The sequence below is a fragment of the Anser brachyrhynchus genome, assembly GCF_964034855.1.
Source record: "Anser brachyrhynchus genome assembly, chromosome: 1".
Taxonomy (NCBI): domain Eukaryota; kingdom Metazoa; phylum Chordata; class Aves; order Anseriformes; family Anatidae; genus Anser; species Anser brachyrhynchus.
Window position 1 is genome coordinate 201,365,769 of NC_137694.1, and position 16,737 is coordinate 201,382,505.

Sequence of the window (16,737 nt, forward strand, 5' to 3'; positions counted from 1 at the left end):
GGTTACTTTGTTAACCATCTCTGCCAGTTTTTTAGCTGATTCAAGCTCTGATTTGTACTTGGGAGTCATCTTTCCACAGTCAAAAAATATATGGAAAGGATCTAATGTGTTTAGTATAACTGCAGATACACTAAAGAACTGCTTATCCTGGCAGGCCAAGAATAGTTCTTCTGCTAAGCTACAAGAAAATCAACTTTTTATTCATCCTGCTGCAGCAGGATTTCATAGCTGTCACAAAAGTTTTAAAATATTCAGACTTGGGAGAATAAATGCTTTGTGCCTGTCTGTATGGTTATAAGTACATAAGTTACAAATCTGTATTATTGCTTTGCCCTAGCTAACGTGCATTTTCAGGCTGATTTCACAACTGTGTGAAGCAAAATTGTGAAATCGTTCAAGGGTGCTTTGTCCACATCAAAGATTTACAGCCTGAGTTTAAATAAAATTATTCTAATGTTGCATTTCCACTCCAAAGAACAATCTATTTACCATTCAATAGAGATTCAAGAAATATGGATTTGAATTGATCTCTTTTTTTTTTTTTTTTCTGTACGCAAGTCCAGAAAACCCATGGTATTCTCTTGAAACTCACATTAGTATTAATAGAGCTGTTCTCTACAGGATATCCCAGAGACATAAGGGATAGTGTCAACCAGAGCATGGCAGGGAAGGTGGAATAGGCCCACCTAATTCTGACAGTTCATCTTCAGTTTAATTCTCTGAATCAAGCTAAAAATATTACAGTCTCCCTACTGGTATACTGAGGAAGAAAACATATCAAAATGAGACATTTATTTAATTACTGTACACCCAAAGAAGGATCACTTCCAGGAATGTAAACATATTTTTTAAATTGAGTGCTTCATCAATGTTAACTTGAGCCTTGAGGTACTTGGTGTGTTTTTATAAGCCCACTCTCCTGAATCTCTTCGAATATATATATATATTCAGTATTAGCCTATTTCTCTCATTTGCAGAAAAAAAGCTGGAAAGGTGACTCTGAAGGTCAGTCCCAGAAGGCAAATAAAGGGAAGTTCCCATCTGCTACTTTTAAAACAATCTAATGATTATTTTAGTGATGTATTGGGTTTATGTGGCAATGTTTTGGTAGCAGGGGCAGGTTGCAGAGGTGGCCCAACCTTGGGCTTGAGGAATTTGAGATAAGGGTGATAACTGTTAGAGGTAATGGACAAAACACGGACTGGACATGGTTGGAGAGTGCAATAACTGTAGAGAACTCGTGTTGTAATGTTGGGGAGGGACAAAGACTGTATAAACTGTCCACCTTTGTTGCTGTTGTGATGATGTTATGTTGATTTGGTGTGGGGAACTTTTTTTGTTGTTGATATAAGTGAAGTTTATGTGATGAATGTTTACGAATGTCTGTTTTAATGACAACTTAAATATGTTTCTCACAGAGGCAGGTGGTGGAATGCGTTGGGCTTACACGGCAAGGGTTTGATAGCAAGGGGCTGCAGAGGTGGCCTCTGTGAGCAGAGCCCAGCAGCTGCCCCAGCTCAGATCAGAGCCAGCTCCAGACAGCTCCAAAGGGATCCGCTGCTGGCCAGAGCTGAGCCATGAGCAATGCTCATTGGACCTCTGGGAGAACAGATTGAAGGAAAGAAAAAAAATAAACTGTTGTGCTACAGCAGCTGGGAGAGAGGGGTGAGAGCTGAGAGAGAAGCAGCCCTGCAGCCCCCAAGGTGAGTGCAGCAGGAGGGCAGGAGGTGCTCCAGGCACGCAGCACAAGTTCCCCTGCGGCCCGTGGAGAGGCCCCTGGTGGAGCAGGCTGTCCCCCTGCAGCCCACGGGTCCCACACGGAGCAGATCTCCACGCTGCAGCCCGTGGAGGAGCCCCCGGTGGAGCAGGTGGATGTGGCCTGGAGGAGGCTGCGGCCCATGGAGAGCCCCCGCAGGAGCAGGCCCCGGGCCGGAGCTGCAGCCCGTGGAGAGGAGCCCACGCAGGAGCAGGGGGTCTGGGGGGAGCTGCCGCCCGTGGGGGACCCGTGCTGGAGCAGTTTGCTCCTGGGGGATGGACCCCGTGGTACGGAGCCGTGTGGGAGCAGTTCCGGAAGAGCTGCAGCCTGTGGGCAGCCCCCCAGGCTCAGTTCGGGAAGGACGGCATCCCGTGGGAGGGACCCCACGGGGAGCAGGGGCAGAGAGGGACCGTGAAGGAGCGGTGGAGACGAAGCGTCAGGGACTGACCGCAGCCCCCATTGCCCGTTCCCCTGCGCTGCTCGGGGGGAGGAGGTGGAAGAAGGTGGATGGAGGGAAGGTATTTTTAGTTTGCTTTTATTTCTCACTGATCTAGCTTGTTAGCAACAGGCAATAGATTATATTAATCTCCCTAAGCTGAGTATGTTTCACTTGCGATGGCAACTGGTGAGTGATCTCCCTGTCCTTTTCCCAAGCCACGAGCTTTTTTTATCATCATATTTTCTCCTCTTGTTCCTTTGAGGAGGGGGAGTGAGAAAGTAGCGTGTTGGAGTTTTGCTGCTGTGGTGTGAAACTACCACAAGTGAAGAGGGAAGACAGTCAACCCATGATACTTGGGTTGACTTGGTTAGCTTCTGTTGAAGAAGACTATGCTTGTTTAGCTTCAATTTGCTTTTATTTTTGGAGCACAGTGACCAGGTATTGTAAGCAATGATTACAGTACACATATAAATGCATATACCACAAACTTGGTTCTGCACAGGCCAAGCATGGGTTTCAGTTAGCTTGAGAGCCCCCAGAAAACACTCACAGTATGTTCTAAGTATGTCCTAATGCACAGTATGTCCCAATGATTCAGTTTCTCTTCCAGTTTTAGAAGAATGGCAGTTTGGCCTACTCCATCCACTACTTGGTAACAGCTTCCCTTAAGACCTAGGTGATAGACAACGATTTCCACTCTTCCTGATTCTACACTCAGGTCCCCACCTCATGCTTCAGCTCTCCTGGGTTTCATAGGAGATCCTGCATTATCAGCATAGGTCTTAAAATAGGGAATATTCTCAGGGAGAAACATCTCCACTTACATAAGTGTAATGTTAAAAGGACTGTAACCAAATTAATCAAATCTTTCAAATGCAGTTCTTTGTTCCCAAGCACAGACAGGACATCTTTTTCTTTACTTTTCCTGGCTCTCTTGCCAGGGCACGTCAAGAGGCATTAGTATGTGTTAGCTTCCTGGAAATGGGAAGAGCATATGTTGCTCAGGATCCTGGTATTAGGACTGGAGTTGTACAGACAAGAATTTGGGTTCCTTATGCCCAATACTGCAAAACGTTCAGGACTCTTTAAGAGGCGGTGTGTGCTCTGAGGAACTGAGGAACAAACCACCATTTAAGATTAGGTCCTAGATAAATAACAGATCTTATAATGCATCACAGTCTATGATTTCCTTTTGTGAGAACATTCACAAGATGCTAGAAGTGGCTTCATAAAAGTTTGAATTGCCTGGTTTCATGAGTGGTCCAAGACTGCTATTCTCTTGATTAAATAACATAGATGTGAGTGTCTGCACTTTCACTAAACACTTCTGGGTCTATTAGAAAAATTCTTTCAAACTATTAAGCCAGAACCATATTAAACACTTGAAATGGAATTCATCTCATCTAACTTTAGGGCATGATTCATCTGACTGATTTTAGACATCCAGGGAGAGATGTATCACATCATTAAAAATACCTCATTCTTTCCACTGTCTGGAAATGAGGCCTGGAGTGACCAGCTCACATGTAGATATATACCCACATTTGTCAAGATAATTTCAATCAAGCCTTCTCCCATATTAATGGAACCTCACTTTTGTAAGGTTATAACACGGAGCCATCCATTATAGCAAAGTAGACCCAACAAAACCTGCTTCCTTCCTGCTTATTTGTCTTAACACAAAAGAATTACTTTGCCACATGAAAAAAAAAAAAAACAAACAGAAAAAGTGAAATAGATTTCTGCTTCTGAAAAATGAGAATGTCATGAGAACTATTTATTATATATATTTATTCTGGTTGTCCTATCTTTATTTCCCACAAGCACTGACAAATGTTTGCATGCCTTATGTCACGTGATTGGCAATTGCATAGCCCCTGTAGCCCCACTGAAACAAACCCCAGTTTGTTACTGTATTTTTCATATAAACACAAGCAGAAGAGCCAGAAATCTAAGGAGACAGCCTGTTACTGGAAAAAAAAAATCGTTCAATTTTATTGATTTTAAAAGCTTTGATTGATACAGCTGAACTTTCGAACTTATTCTTCTAGAACTGAGCTCCTGATCCTTAGAAGTTCACACATTGCCTGCTTTACAGTCTCCCTGCATTTTAATGTTAGATAACTCTGTTTGCTTACAAAGGTAATCTAGGTAAGTTATGCACAGCTGGCATGCATAAATTGTGCATATCTGTGACATCTGCCAGTGGGAAAAACACTCCAAGTACGATACATATTTCAAGAACGAGTGAATTAGCTCAAACTCAAGCTTTCTGGGTCATAATTGAATCAGACCACTGAAAACATATGCGATATTTTAATGGGCTTGTCATATTTCAAGCTATTAATATTTACTGGACTGGGTCATTAAACTATCCTAGTAACAAAGGAAGTATAATGCTTTTATTATATTGATAGTATCTTGCTAATGCTGTCTTGTAAAAGGAGGTATGATAGATTTATTCTGCTATTCTGTGCTCTTTTTTTCTGGTTTGCTGCATTTATGTCCATGTACAAAGGATCAAAGGAAATATTTGGATTTTTCTGATCAAAGGAAGTATTTGGATTTTTCTAACTCTTACTGAGCCTAGACCTTAGTATTCGTGAGAGTAGCGCCATACTCAAGTTCTCTAATTAATATATCCTCAGAAGCCTGTTAACCTCCTAAGGGACTAAACAAAGTGATGTATCTGTGTATTTACCTAAACAGCAAGACATTTCTTGTGGCTCCTTTAATTAAAAGCATTAGAAGAGGATGACACATTAAGTAATGTGGAGAAGGGCAAAGCATGAGTTTTTTTAATTCCTAACAAGGTCTCTTATTTCTGCACAAGTAATAGGCACCTATGGACCACCTATCTGGTGACCTATATATTTAAATCAGCGGCTCTGGACGAATTTCTGTTACAGTTTGGATGGTGGACTTGAGATGTACAAGCCCACGCTAAGGATTCTGGATCAACATGGGAAATCTGCACCTAGCAGCTTGAATAAGAGCTGTGGGACCCATCCAGCTTCCCAGCTGGACAAGGAAATATCTGCACCAACTGTTCTCAACAGCAGCCTTCACAGCCATGATAGACGGTCCAAAGGCTATGGACCACAGACGGTAATTTTGGCAGCCTGCAATACTTAGATCCACAGGATGGTTTCGGTTGGAAGGGACCTTAAAGATCATCTTAGTTCTGACCCCCCTGCCATGTGCAGGGACACCTCCCACCACACCAGGTTGCCCAAAGCCCCGTCCAGCCTGACTTGAACACCCTCAGGGATGGGGCATGCACAGCTTCTCTGGGCAGCCTGTGCCAGGGCCTCATCACCCTCACAGTAAAGAATTTCCTCTTTATATCTAATCTAAACCTACCCTCTTGTAGTTTAAAGCCATTCCCCCTTGTCCTATCCATACACTCCCTGAACTTTTTGAGGATTGATTGGTACATGACAGAAAAAATTAGAAATCACTGTCCTAGCTGATTTTTTGTGTTTCCAGTGCAAACTTGCTGAGCAGAGAGGAGGAAGGGGAGAGCTGCTGGATCAGAACTGTTCTGTATTGTAAAGCCCTTTTTTTGGACCTAAACTAATAGATTATGAGGCACATCCACTCACTATTAGCTTCTGAAAGGAATATACATCATTACTGACTTTAATAAGTAGTGAAATGAAGTTATACACAGTGAAAATCTTGGCTGCCAGAAAAACAATTTCTGTCACAGTGAGGGCTATCACCATCCCTACGGAGATGAGGATTTGTGATTTCTTGGTACATAAATGAGACAAAGCTATGACTTAGAGAATATAAAAGTGTTTTGCAGACAATGCTCCTGCATTGGCTCCAGGACTCAGCTGGAGGATATTGCAGCATTGTCCCTTTCAAACCTGTGAAAATCCCTTTTTATTTCAGAGCCTTTCATGTGTAACAAAAAGCCAAGTATTGTTATAATAGATGTATCTGTTCAGAACCTATAACGCTATTACTTAAAAATTGACCAAACAGTCTGCTCTTGACTACATGAAAACACCGCAGATAGAGAATTCTGATATTTTTACAGAGCTGAACTCCTAAGGCATTACTATTCATGTGCTGCAGGACACAATGATTTCTGGTTAAGTTTTATGCATTAAGGCCTATTTTCATTCCCACTGAAGTCGATGGTATGACATGAAGTCCTGCTGACTGCTGCAGAGACAAAGGCTGGCTATTGAGAGACACAGCTACTGAATTCTTGTACAATTGTGTGTGTGTGTGTGTCTGCATGTGTGCTTAAGATGAGGGAGACTTAGATGTATTGATTTTACAGCAGCTTTTTTCTCTGCTCTTAAATGAAGTGGAATGAGGAGCAAATAGCTTGGCAAACAAAAGAAACAGAACTATTATTACAACTGCCTGAGGTGTTGTACTCCAAGTACAGAATCACAAGTAAGATTGGCTCTCGAGTCTATTTGTCATATATACCCATGCAAAATCGCTGCCTAAATGTGGAACAGTCTGAAACCCAGAAAAAAAAACACCACCCTGTCACCTACTGTAGCATTAAAGGTCAGGAATGGTGCTTGCTCTCAGTCACTCAGTAAATTATTTCATTGGTTTCTGCTCCTCTCTGCAAAAATGAACTGGAAAAGGTCTTTCCACCTGTATTGCTTAGACCGTGGGTCCTTTTCCTTGGGCATTCCTGGTGCACCACTGCAGACCAGGCTATTCTACTATGACTACATGACAGCTTTATTCTGGTGTTGGTGGAGACTGAGTGGGAAACCACATCACTCCCTCTCTTATCCCTTCCTCTCCCCTTCCTTCCCCTCCCCTGGAAGTTTGTTGATGGCTCTGATTATGGAGCCTCCAGGAAAGCAGTCTTTGTCATAAAAGGCCAAAGTTCATCAACTTCCATTTACATCAGTAAACACGAACAATTCTTCCTGAGCCTGAGAAATCAATTCCCACAATACATCAGCCAGTCGTGCTTTAACGGGCTGAATTGAAATGCCCCTTCTAATCTGCATCAGAGGAATAAAAACAATCCTATCGCATAATGTGTAAAGATGGGAGGGGACGAGGGAGCGGTACTCACCATTGCACATGCAGCGCACATTCCTGTAAAAGCGGGGGCACACAAAACTAATTCGTGCTGTGCTATAGGTCATCAGGGAATGTGAATCAATAGATAGACTTTGCTCACAGTGTTGTTCCTGACAATCCAGTCCAGAGCAATTCTTTTCCAAGATAGCAGAAATACGAATCACATTTTCCAAGTGTCTCCTTGCATTGGTAAGCTTCTGAATCAAATAGGCAGGCTTATAGAAACCACCGTTGTGCATCTGAACTGCAAACAGCATGTCAAGCTGATTGTTGCCTGCCACCGGCTGAATACTGATGATGTGTAGGCTGTCTTGTTTTTGGGAGAGCACTGCGTTTCGCAAGGTACGCCGGAACCCATGCATGTGAAGGCCCACAAAGTCTTCCGGGGAAACATTCTCAAAGCGAATGGTGACGGTGTTCTGCAGCATTTCTTGAAGCAACTGCTCGACGTGGACCACAACGTCAATGGGTACCTGGAACCGGCCATCACTGACAGAGACATTCAGGACATACTTGCCATTATCGAGCCCTCCGAGGGCAATGATCTTCCCATCATGGCTGTTAACCTTGAACAAACTTTTCTGCTCTGATTTCAGCGTGTAAGTGAGGACATCATACACGTCCTGATCTGTGGCGTGAATTTTTCCAATGACTCCGCCTGGAAAATCATCTTCTATGGTGACAATGAAAATCTCCAGTGGAATGGCCGTCGGTTTGTGAATACTCTCTTCAATAACCCTCACCTGAACATAGGTGTGGGAAACCTGCTGAGGCTTCCCAGAGTCCTTTGCCTAATATAATTAAAAAAAAAATAAAAATAAGCCAACAAAATATAACACACATATAATGCAGCTGACAACCATAACTTTTTGCTATATTTATTTTCACAGCATCAGTAATTCTGAAGACCTCTCAAAAGAACTTCCCAAATACATTTGCAAAATACATATGTAAAGAAATGTCTCAGCCATTTCTAGCAGTGGAACTTACAAACTCTTTAGGGAAGCACAGATATCTTATCTAAGTGGATTGCAGAGAGAAATGTGTCAGCACTATGTCTCATTACTCAAACTGAAATGTTCCCAGGATCCCACAGCTATCACTTGCCCCCTTCACAACAGAGCTATTTGAATATGGTATATTCTGCAGCAAATGGAGTTTGGACTCACTTCTACTCTGGAAACGACATTGCAGCCCAGTGAAATACCAGCAGCAGTTTCTGTGCTGCTTGGTGTGCTCCATAGCGTTTCAGACTTTGCTTAGCTTATGTGGATACACGGGAGTTCAGAGTTTTTCTCAAGCACTCTCTGTGACTTTCCCTGAAGCAATCAAAAACCGTGCTTGAAATAAATAAAATTTATCATCCTCCAAAAGTGAAATAGGGTGCTTGTGCTGCTCCTAACGATAAAATATGAGAGAAGCACTACACTTGGACAGACAACTCCATGACCCAGAGCACATATGATAGCATCATTTGCACTTTTTTATAGGGAGTAAAAGAGCAAATATGACAAAAAACCCAAGGCCATCTTGACAGAAAGGTGCTCAAGCTTGAATCGGTGTCCTTTTCTGCACAAAGAAAAATGCTTCATTGAAGTCAGTATTAAGATAAACCACTCCACACATTCATTTGCTTCAGAGGAGAACAGACGGCTGAAACATCACTGGGCACAGACGTAGCACATATTGAAATAACTTTGTATTTGGACATGGAGAGGAAAATTTACAGACAAAAAGAAAAAAAAAAGGCAGGATGGCAGTACTAATATGGACATTACCAAGAAAGGATTAGTAACTCAGAGACACTAAAAATCATGCTTCCTAACCATGCTTGATGGAGAATTTTAGAAAAGATTTTATGTGGATGTGCACATACACATACAGACATGAATACATGCAGAAATTATCTCCATTCCACTTTTAGTTTTAACATTACTTTTTAATAAACATAACACAGAAGAGGAATCTGATGGTGGAAAGGGGGAAGCAGCAATCTGGCACATAGAAATGGAAAGAAAGATTTCTATGTTCTATACACAACAGAAAACTATAAAATATGATTTCACTGCAGAAATCCCTAAAGAAAATAACACTGGGAGGAACTGGGCCTCCACAATCCAACTGCGTGGTTTTCTGAATATTTTGGTGCATCTCAGTGATTGTGGTCTAGCTAATATTTCATTTATATGACATACTTGGATCTATACAGCTGAGGATGCTGCTTAAATGTAATTTACATGCCCAATTTTGGCTATACTGGAACTTTGGCTAGTGAATTGTCCTGAAAGGAGGATATTTTAGGATGAGGACATGGTAAGAATGAAAGATATATATATATATACACACACACATATATATATATTTCCTACAAGGCTCAAAAAATGGGTTGCAAGAATATTAAATTGCAAACCTGTAAAACATTACTTTCATATGAACTGTTAATTAGCAACAGAGCTTACATTTTTTGGATTGTACCTAGCTGAGGTTGTTACTGCTACAAACAGTATTAAAAGTACTCATAAAGGAGCAGTTATGCTCTATTTAGAGAAATTAACTCCAGTACAGCAAGCTGAGGAAAACTGCATTTTCAGACTTAGATGATATGACCGTGTCCCATTTCAATGAAAAGGTGCAGTTCATTCCCTAGACTTGCATATTTACTGAACCCTATTACATTTTCTCTGGTAAACCTGAAAAACATGGTCCAATTACTCTTGGATTTATAGTTTTTGGTAAACAAAATTACCCTGGTTACAAAGTTCCTCAACAATGACTCTAGAGCTACGTTTGAGCTTGACTGTTATATGTCTTCTTTTTACATTCTTTAAAAGCTAAGCTGACCTTCGAAATGTGATTTCATGAATTCTTGGTAGGCTTCCAAAAATTTGTGATTAAATTTACGACTTAAAAGCAGAAGTGATTTTCCCTCCTAGAACAATATTTTGCTGTCACTCGTTCTGTGGTGTATTTATATGTATATAATGCTTTTTAGCTTATTTTCCTCTCGTAGCTACAGAAAAAAAAAAGGATGAAAATCTTAAATCATAACAGCTGCTGCTCAGAAAATCCATTTCATGCGGAGAAAATTGGAAAGGTGGCCGGCTACCTATTTATATTTATACAAAATTGGGTTTAAGGACATCAAAGGAAATATACTATATTGTGTACACGTAAACTGGAATGCATGGTATTTACTTACAGAATAAAGTCAATTAAAACCAACCCTTACAGGCAACGTACACACGACCTGCCACTATGAGGGCTGTCTTTTCTTCTGTGCAGACACAAAAAATCAAGGCATACCTGCACACAGAGCACATATTCGGTTGCAACCATGTGCTTGAAGATGACTGCAGATCTCAAGACGCCATGAGGGTCCAGCGTAAACTCCTCCTCTTCATTGCCAGTGAGGATGGTGAAGGTAAAAGGGGGGCCATTGTGAAAAGAGTCTTTGTCCGTCACTACTAGCTGCAAAATGCTTGTGCCCACAGGTTTATTTTCCTTTACACATACACACAGCATATAAAGAAAAGGATTAAAATGATGCGTCTCATCACAATGATAAAACACGACATTTCGCTATCAAGAATATACAAGTAAATGCTTTGGCCAAGATGCCATTTCACCGTGGCATTTATTTCGCACTGCTGCACCCTGTGGACCAGTATCAGAGATGGAGGCACCCACTGCATTGCTGGGGAGCGATCATACCCTGTCTGATCAGGCCCGACTAACCACTACAGCTCATACCCTGAGCAAGGCGCAGAGAAGTGCAAACTCATCCCAGCTCAGAATTTTGGAGGCCAGAGTACATACCCTGGTGCAACAGGGATGAACAGTAAAATGTGCGACAGATGCTGAGGTTAAGGAGTCTCGGCAAACAGAAACTTACCAAAGAGTCAAGAAAGACGTGTTTATACTTCCCTTTAAATAAGATCATTTGATACATCTTTGGCAGATAAATCATCAAAAGCTGCTTAACTGAAACCAAATGCTTTTGCATTTTAAAAGTCAGAGAAGGTTTTGATGTGCAGGATGAACTTACTTGAATTACAGCTGTATAGTTAGCTGGAGTAAATACAGGGCTGTTATCGTTCACATCAGAAATATCCACGTTGACCGTCACAGAGGAAGACAAAGGAGGGGTGCCACTGTCTCTTGCCTGAATAACTAACGAATAACCAGATATCTGCAAAAAGGTGAAAATATTAAATCATCATGAAAGCGGTCCTAAATTTTAACTCATGTTCTTTACATCCAGTGCACCACCTACCATATTCTAAGGAAAGATGTCTGGCCTCATTACCTTCCCTGCCCTTTGTATAACATTAGACTGTTTATTGCCAGACTGTGTCCCAACCTCTATTTTATAAGGCTATCAATAAACCTAACACAGCTTCACTGTATTAAAATAACTTTGCTAGATGATGCATTCCTGAAACAAAGGGACAGACAAAAAAACAAATGATGAATAATATCCAAACTCAGCCTAGAAGTCAGCTGGGATATGTGACCTGATTCTATTTATTTTATGGGTGGTTTCCAGGATAATATATGTTACTTATTAAAGGAAGCCTCAATTTGACACAGTGTTTCTGACGTGGTGATGGAGATCCAACAAAAGTTCACAGACAGTTGGCTTACACACACTGAAAAACATTTGGAATCACCAGGGACAACACATCCTCTGTAGCAACAGGCTCTTATCCACCATTCAGTAGAAGATAAGGGCATTTTTGAGCCTGCTTGTTTGCAACAGCCACAAACAACTCAGCATAGCGTGGGCTGTTCAGTGCATCCCACAGGCTGCATCAGCCATGGGCCCTCTACATACGGATGTGCACGTGCGTGAGGTGTGAGCGTGTATGACGATTTGGAAGAGATCTATGCACAGTTTATGGATGACAGTTGGATTTTATGAACTGCATCCTTTTGTCAGCCTCCTGTCTTAGGACCATCTTCGTGTAGTGCTCCATGCTCCCCAGGGAGAGCTGCCGACACGTCTGCCTGTGAAGCCTTCAGAGGGGTGGAGAACAAAGGATGACCTGCGTGCCAGATAAAACACCCACTCCAGCCTCTTGGCGTGGGGCTGGGGAGGGGAAAAACATGGCCCCATACAGGGCAACAAAGAAAAGTCAAAGGAATTTTTTTAGGGTGGGAGGAAATCCAAAAGGACACAAAGGTCAAAGCCGTTTGGGTAGGAGGGAAGAGGACAGACTAAATGTATGAAACAAGGAGGATCTTCTGGGCTGTGGGACCAAAATAGTAAAAAGGGAATGTTTTTTAGATAGTTTATAAGGAAGAGGAAGGGTGCAATTTGCTGGGTGTGTAGTGGCAGAGTCAGAAGGAAAAACCCATAACTATGGAAGGTCAAGAAACTGAGGCAGAGCATTAATAATTTTCTTCCCTTTCAAGCTTTAATTTTTACTGCTAGTCAGGATTGACACCTTTGTGGGATCTTTCCCAAATTTTGTGCAAGTTTGTTTTCATTTCCACATATCCCAGAAAGGCAAATGGCAACAGCCATGGTTTGTACATGATTAGAGCTCTGGAAATGAGTTTCCTTAAACTGCTAAAACCTGGGAGTCAGCACTGCCTTTGGGGATCTACAGCAGATGGGGCATCATGTATCATTTCCCCTGACGAGGTCAGAGACACTTGTGTCTAGGAAATGTGCCAAGGAAGCAAAGGAAAAGACAATATTACAGCTCACTTTAGCTGAGGGAAACTTAGAAGAATGCAGATCTGAGAGTTGGCCTTAAACACGCACAGATTGGTGAGGGTGAAAGTGTGTGTCTGAATGCAGACTTATATGCATCTATCTCGTAGCTATGCCAAGTGCAGAAACCAAACACAATCATGCTAAGAAATTAAGCCTGTGCCATATAAGAAAACTACCTAATAGCAAATATTCAACAAGCACAGCCATTATTACTTCCGTATCCTCGACGGTCTGCAGTATAGTCGTCCTGCCACCAGCCACTGGCAATTTAATCCTGCCTTTGTGATAACACAGAAAAGATATTTGCCTCTGTTTTACGCAGTAGCTCTGCTTCCAGCAGAGAGCTCTTCCAGCTGAGCCCATATTCTGGGGATAGCAATCAGCTTCCCCAGACGCATGGCTAGGGGGAAGGAGGCATGCATTTCTTCATGTGTTGTGAGACTTCTGAAGTCACGTAGCACTCTCCTGCCCTGCTAGTAGCACAGGCAACTGTATTCATTTATTTATTTATTTTCTTTTCCTAAAAGCTGCTAATTGCTAGCTATGGCAAAATGGTGATAAATCACCCCGAATGAATAATCTAGTGAGCAAACAAAGCTGCAGAAGCCGTTTAATGAAGCACTCTTTCACTTTCGGTGCAGCCTGGCTACTCCATAACATCACCTCCCCAGTGAGATGTTTTGCAGAGCGCTAATTAATGTCTGAGGTCTCGGCTCTGTGCTTGGTGCCACAATCTGCAGCTCGCTCTAATCAGTCCGTTGCATACACCGCTGCATGCACGTGCAGGAGAGAGGAGGCAGCTCATTAACACAGCAACAGCTGCCGGTGGCACTACAGGAAAAATCCAGGGTGGCTTTTTTTCCCCAACCTGGCTTCAGCGGTTGTGTTGGTGCAGGATGGGAACGCTTCCAGGGCAGTTGGCTCGCAGATACAATTGGGGATAGGGCTTGGGTGGGAAGAAGTGCAAGAAGACCTGCTGGAGCATCTTAAGATGATTGCTGCAGAATGAAAAGCAGCTTCTTCACAACTGGCTAGCAGCAGAGTTGAAATCAATACACATCTGTAAGTCATTGTAAGTTAAGAAATCCCACGTGTCTTACCCTTTCTCTATCCAATTTCTTCTTAACTTTCACGAGTCCCAAGCCAGGATCAACCGAAAATTCATTGTCTCGATCACCACTCACTATGGAAAAATGAATCTGGCCATTGGAAGGACTGTCCAGATCTTCTGCTATCAACTTTTTTGAGAGAAAAGTGAAAATTAGCAAAATAAATATTAAACCATCTGCATGCTCCATTAACTGCTCAACGACCCAAAAAGTAGGAGTCCGTATTCTGTCAGACTAGTCATATCTGAACAGCACAGCACCACAGCATCAAACCAATCAGCTTGTCACAGGAGACTCTCCTTGGACCTTTTCAAAACTCTAGCCTTAAAACATATAAAAGGTTTTATTCTCAACAAGCTATATAACAAATGAAATATAACATAAATACAATGTATTTCACTGGGAAGTTGAATTCTGTCTTTCCAGTAAAACACACTTGTTTAGCTGACTCTTGAGATACAACGCCTTAAACATACCATTGGTCTTTGACATCATATAGGGGGAAAAAAAGAAACATTTGGTGCTACTATTTCTTTATTTTTTTGGAGGGGGTAGGGAAACAGGCAGCTATTGGGAAAGCAGATGCAGAATATTGGTTAGAGAACGGTTTGGGTGATTCAAGATGCAGTAGTTACCATTATTAATCAGTGCAGCAGTATTTTACTAAAGGTCAGGCAACAGAGGGCCTCATCCTGCCTAAACATGGCACGTGGCCTCACTCACCATTATGACAGAATCACCAACTGCGGCGTCCTCGCTGATGACTGCACTGTAGACCACCTGGCTGAATTTTGGCGCGTTGTCATTAACATCTGTCACATTCACATTCACAGTCGTAACAGCGCTCAGGGCTGGAGTACCTCCATCTTTTGCTTCCACTACTAAGTAGAAATCCTTACACGATTCATAATCCAAAGCTTCAAAAATGGAAATGGCTCCTTTGAAGCAAGGGAAGGAATGTCAACATACAGCAAAAAACAAATACTGTTGTGGATTAAGGGATTTGACTGTAGTAAACAGTACAGCATGCTATTTATCACCACTGCACAAACACAAAACATGTTGTTCTATCTTTAACACTGCCCAGTCCAATAAAAATATTTGGTCAGTTTTCTGCTGCTGTCATTTGATTAAAGAATGATGCCAATTGCTCTTGGGCTGCCTCTACTGAAAGGACCTTCGAAGACATGAAGTAATTAACGGTTTATCATGAAAATAACTTTTATTACCGTAGATGGAGAAGTGGGGGCTATATCCATCCATTGCCTGGGCTCATGTACAGAGCCTGTGGCAGAACTGGATGCTGACTCTGGAAATCAGCACTGACAAATCAGCAGAAATTTACTCCTACGTAATTAACTTCTCATGAATTAAGTACTAATAAATGTGGTATGAATCCCTTTGAGAAATGAGTTGTCTATCATTTATGTGATTAAACAGGGACTTCCCCACTAAGCTGGGTTTAAAAATTTTGGGTTCCCACACCACACAACCAAAACTAAGATCATCTGTAACTTGACTCACTCTCTCCCGGACCTCTTCTAGCACAGAAATGCTTTTTATGCACGTTCTCTACTTGTCTCCCATGTACCCATAACTTTAGCAAGAAGGAGGGAGTGGGTTGTGCACAGATTATTAGTGATGACTTGAAGGAGGTGATACTGGGCATGGCAGGAAAGACTTAAAAGCAAATCCCTAACCTTGGCAAGCCAAATCCTTTTCAGTATAGACTCATCAGGAGAAGGGATGTACAGGGCTTAAAGGTCATTTAGTCCAACTGCTACCCAGCAAAGGTTAGCTAAACCTAGTCATTTTTGAAGGTACTCATTTCTAATGTTCTTAAAAAACTCCAACAACATCACTTTCCTGTTCTTCTTAGGAAATGTATTCGAGTACTTAATAATCATTACAGCTAGGAATTTCTTTCTATCATTTAACTGCAATTTAAGCCAATTCAAAATTTCTTTCATCATGAGTGGACGCAGAAAACAGTTTATTCCCCTCCTCTTCATAGGTACTTTTACATAGGTAAGTACTTTGAATACTATCAGCACGTCTTCTCTTTCCTAGCTTAAATAACCTCAATTCCTTCAGTCTTTCCTGGTAAGCCTCATTTTATAGCTCAGATCATTCTTCTTAATCTTGTCTGGGCTCTCTCCAAATGAATCCTACCTTTCAGCATGACTTGCTGAAAGCAGGAGCCCTGAAGAGAAGCTTCCAAGTGGCTAGCAGGGAGTCCCCACTGATAAATGGTGTGAGAAACATTATTTTTCAAGCCCTGATCAGGCATGCTACATCAGTACCCGGCTGTCTGGAAACTCGGCTCCTGCCTCTAAACCGATAATAATGGAGCTGTCACACATTAATGAATAATAAATAGTTTTTTTTTTCCCTGTGTGATTAAGCTTCATTATGGGTTTTTATTGATTTATCTCCTTGGCTTCATTGTCAAATGTGGAGTTAAGTATTGCTGTTTAGGCGTATTTATGTTTAAATTTTGTTAGCACTAATCAACATTATGAAGATAGGAGACAACACACAATTATGTTATGTTAAGTCCCTTATATGTAAGGCAGTGGCCTCTGCAGAGACTGGAGAGAGATTTTTGCACACAGTAATATAAATGACACCATGCATC

The 16,737-nt window shown here is 41.7% G+C and overlaps 1 protein-coding gene across 20 annotated transcripts in view; it reads right to left on the reverse strand.

The window, feature by feature from the left end:
• Positions 1–16,737, reverse strand: part of FAT3 (FAT atypical cadherin 3) — a 426,083-nt gene that overhangs the window by 40,299 nt on the left and 369,047 nt on the right. For all 20 annotated transcript variants that reach the window (XM_080567237.1, XM_080567235.1, XM_080567238.1 and 17 more), the window contains 5 exons: positions 14,823–15,037; positions 14,091–14,228; positions 11,314–11,457; positions 10,572–10,769; positions 7,261–8,059 (listed from right to left, as the gene is read on the reverse strand). In XM_080567237.1, the coding sequence (XP_080423363.1) occupies positions 7,261–8,059; positions 10,572–10,769; positions 11,314–11,457; positions 14,091–14,228; positions 14,823–15,037 (1,494 nt within the window). The remainder of the gene's footprint in view (positions 1–7,260; positions 8,060–10,571; positions 10,770–11,313; positions 11,458–14,090; positions 14,229–14,822; positions 15,038–16,737) is intronic.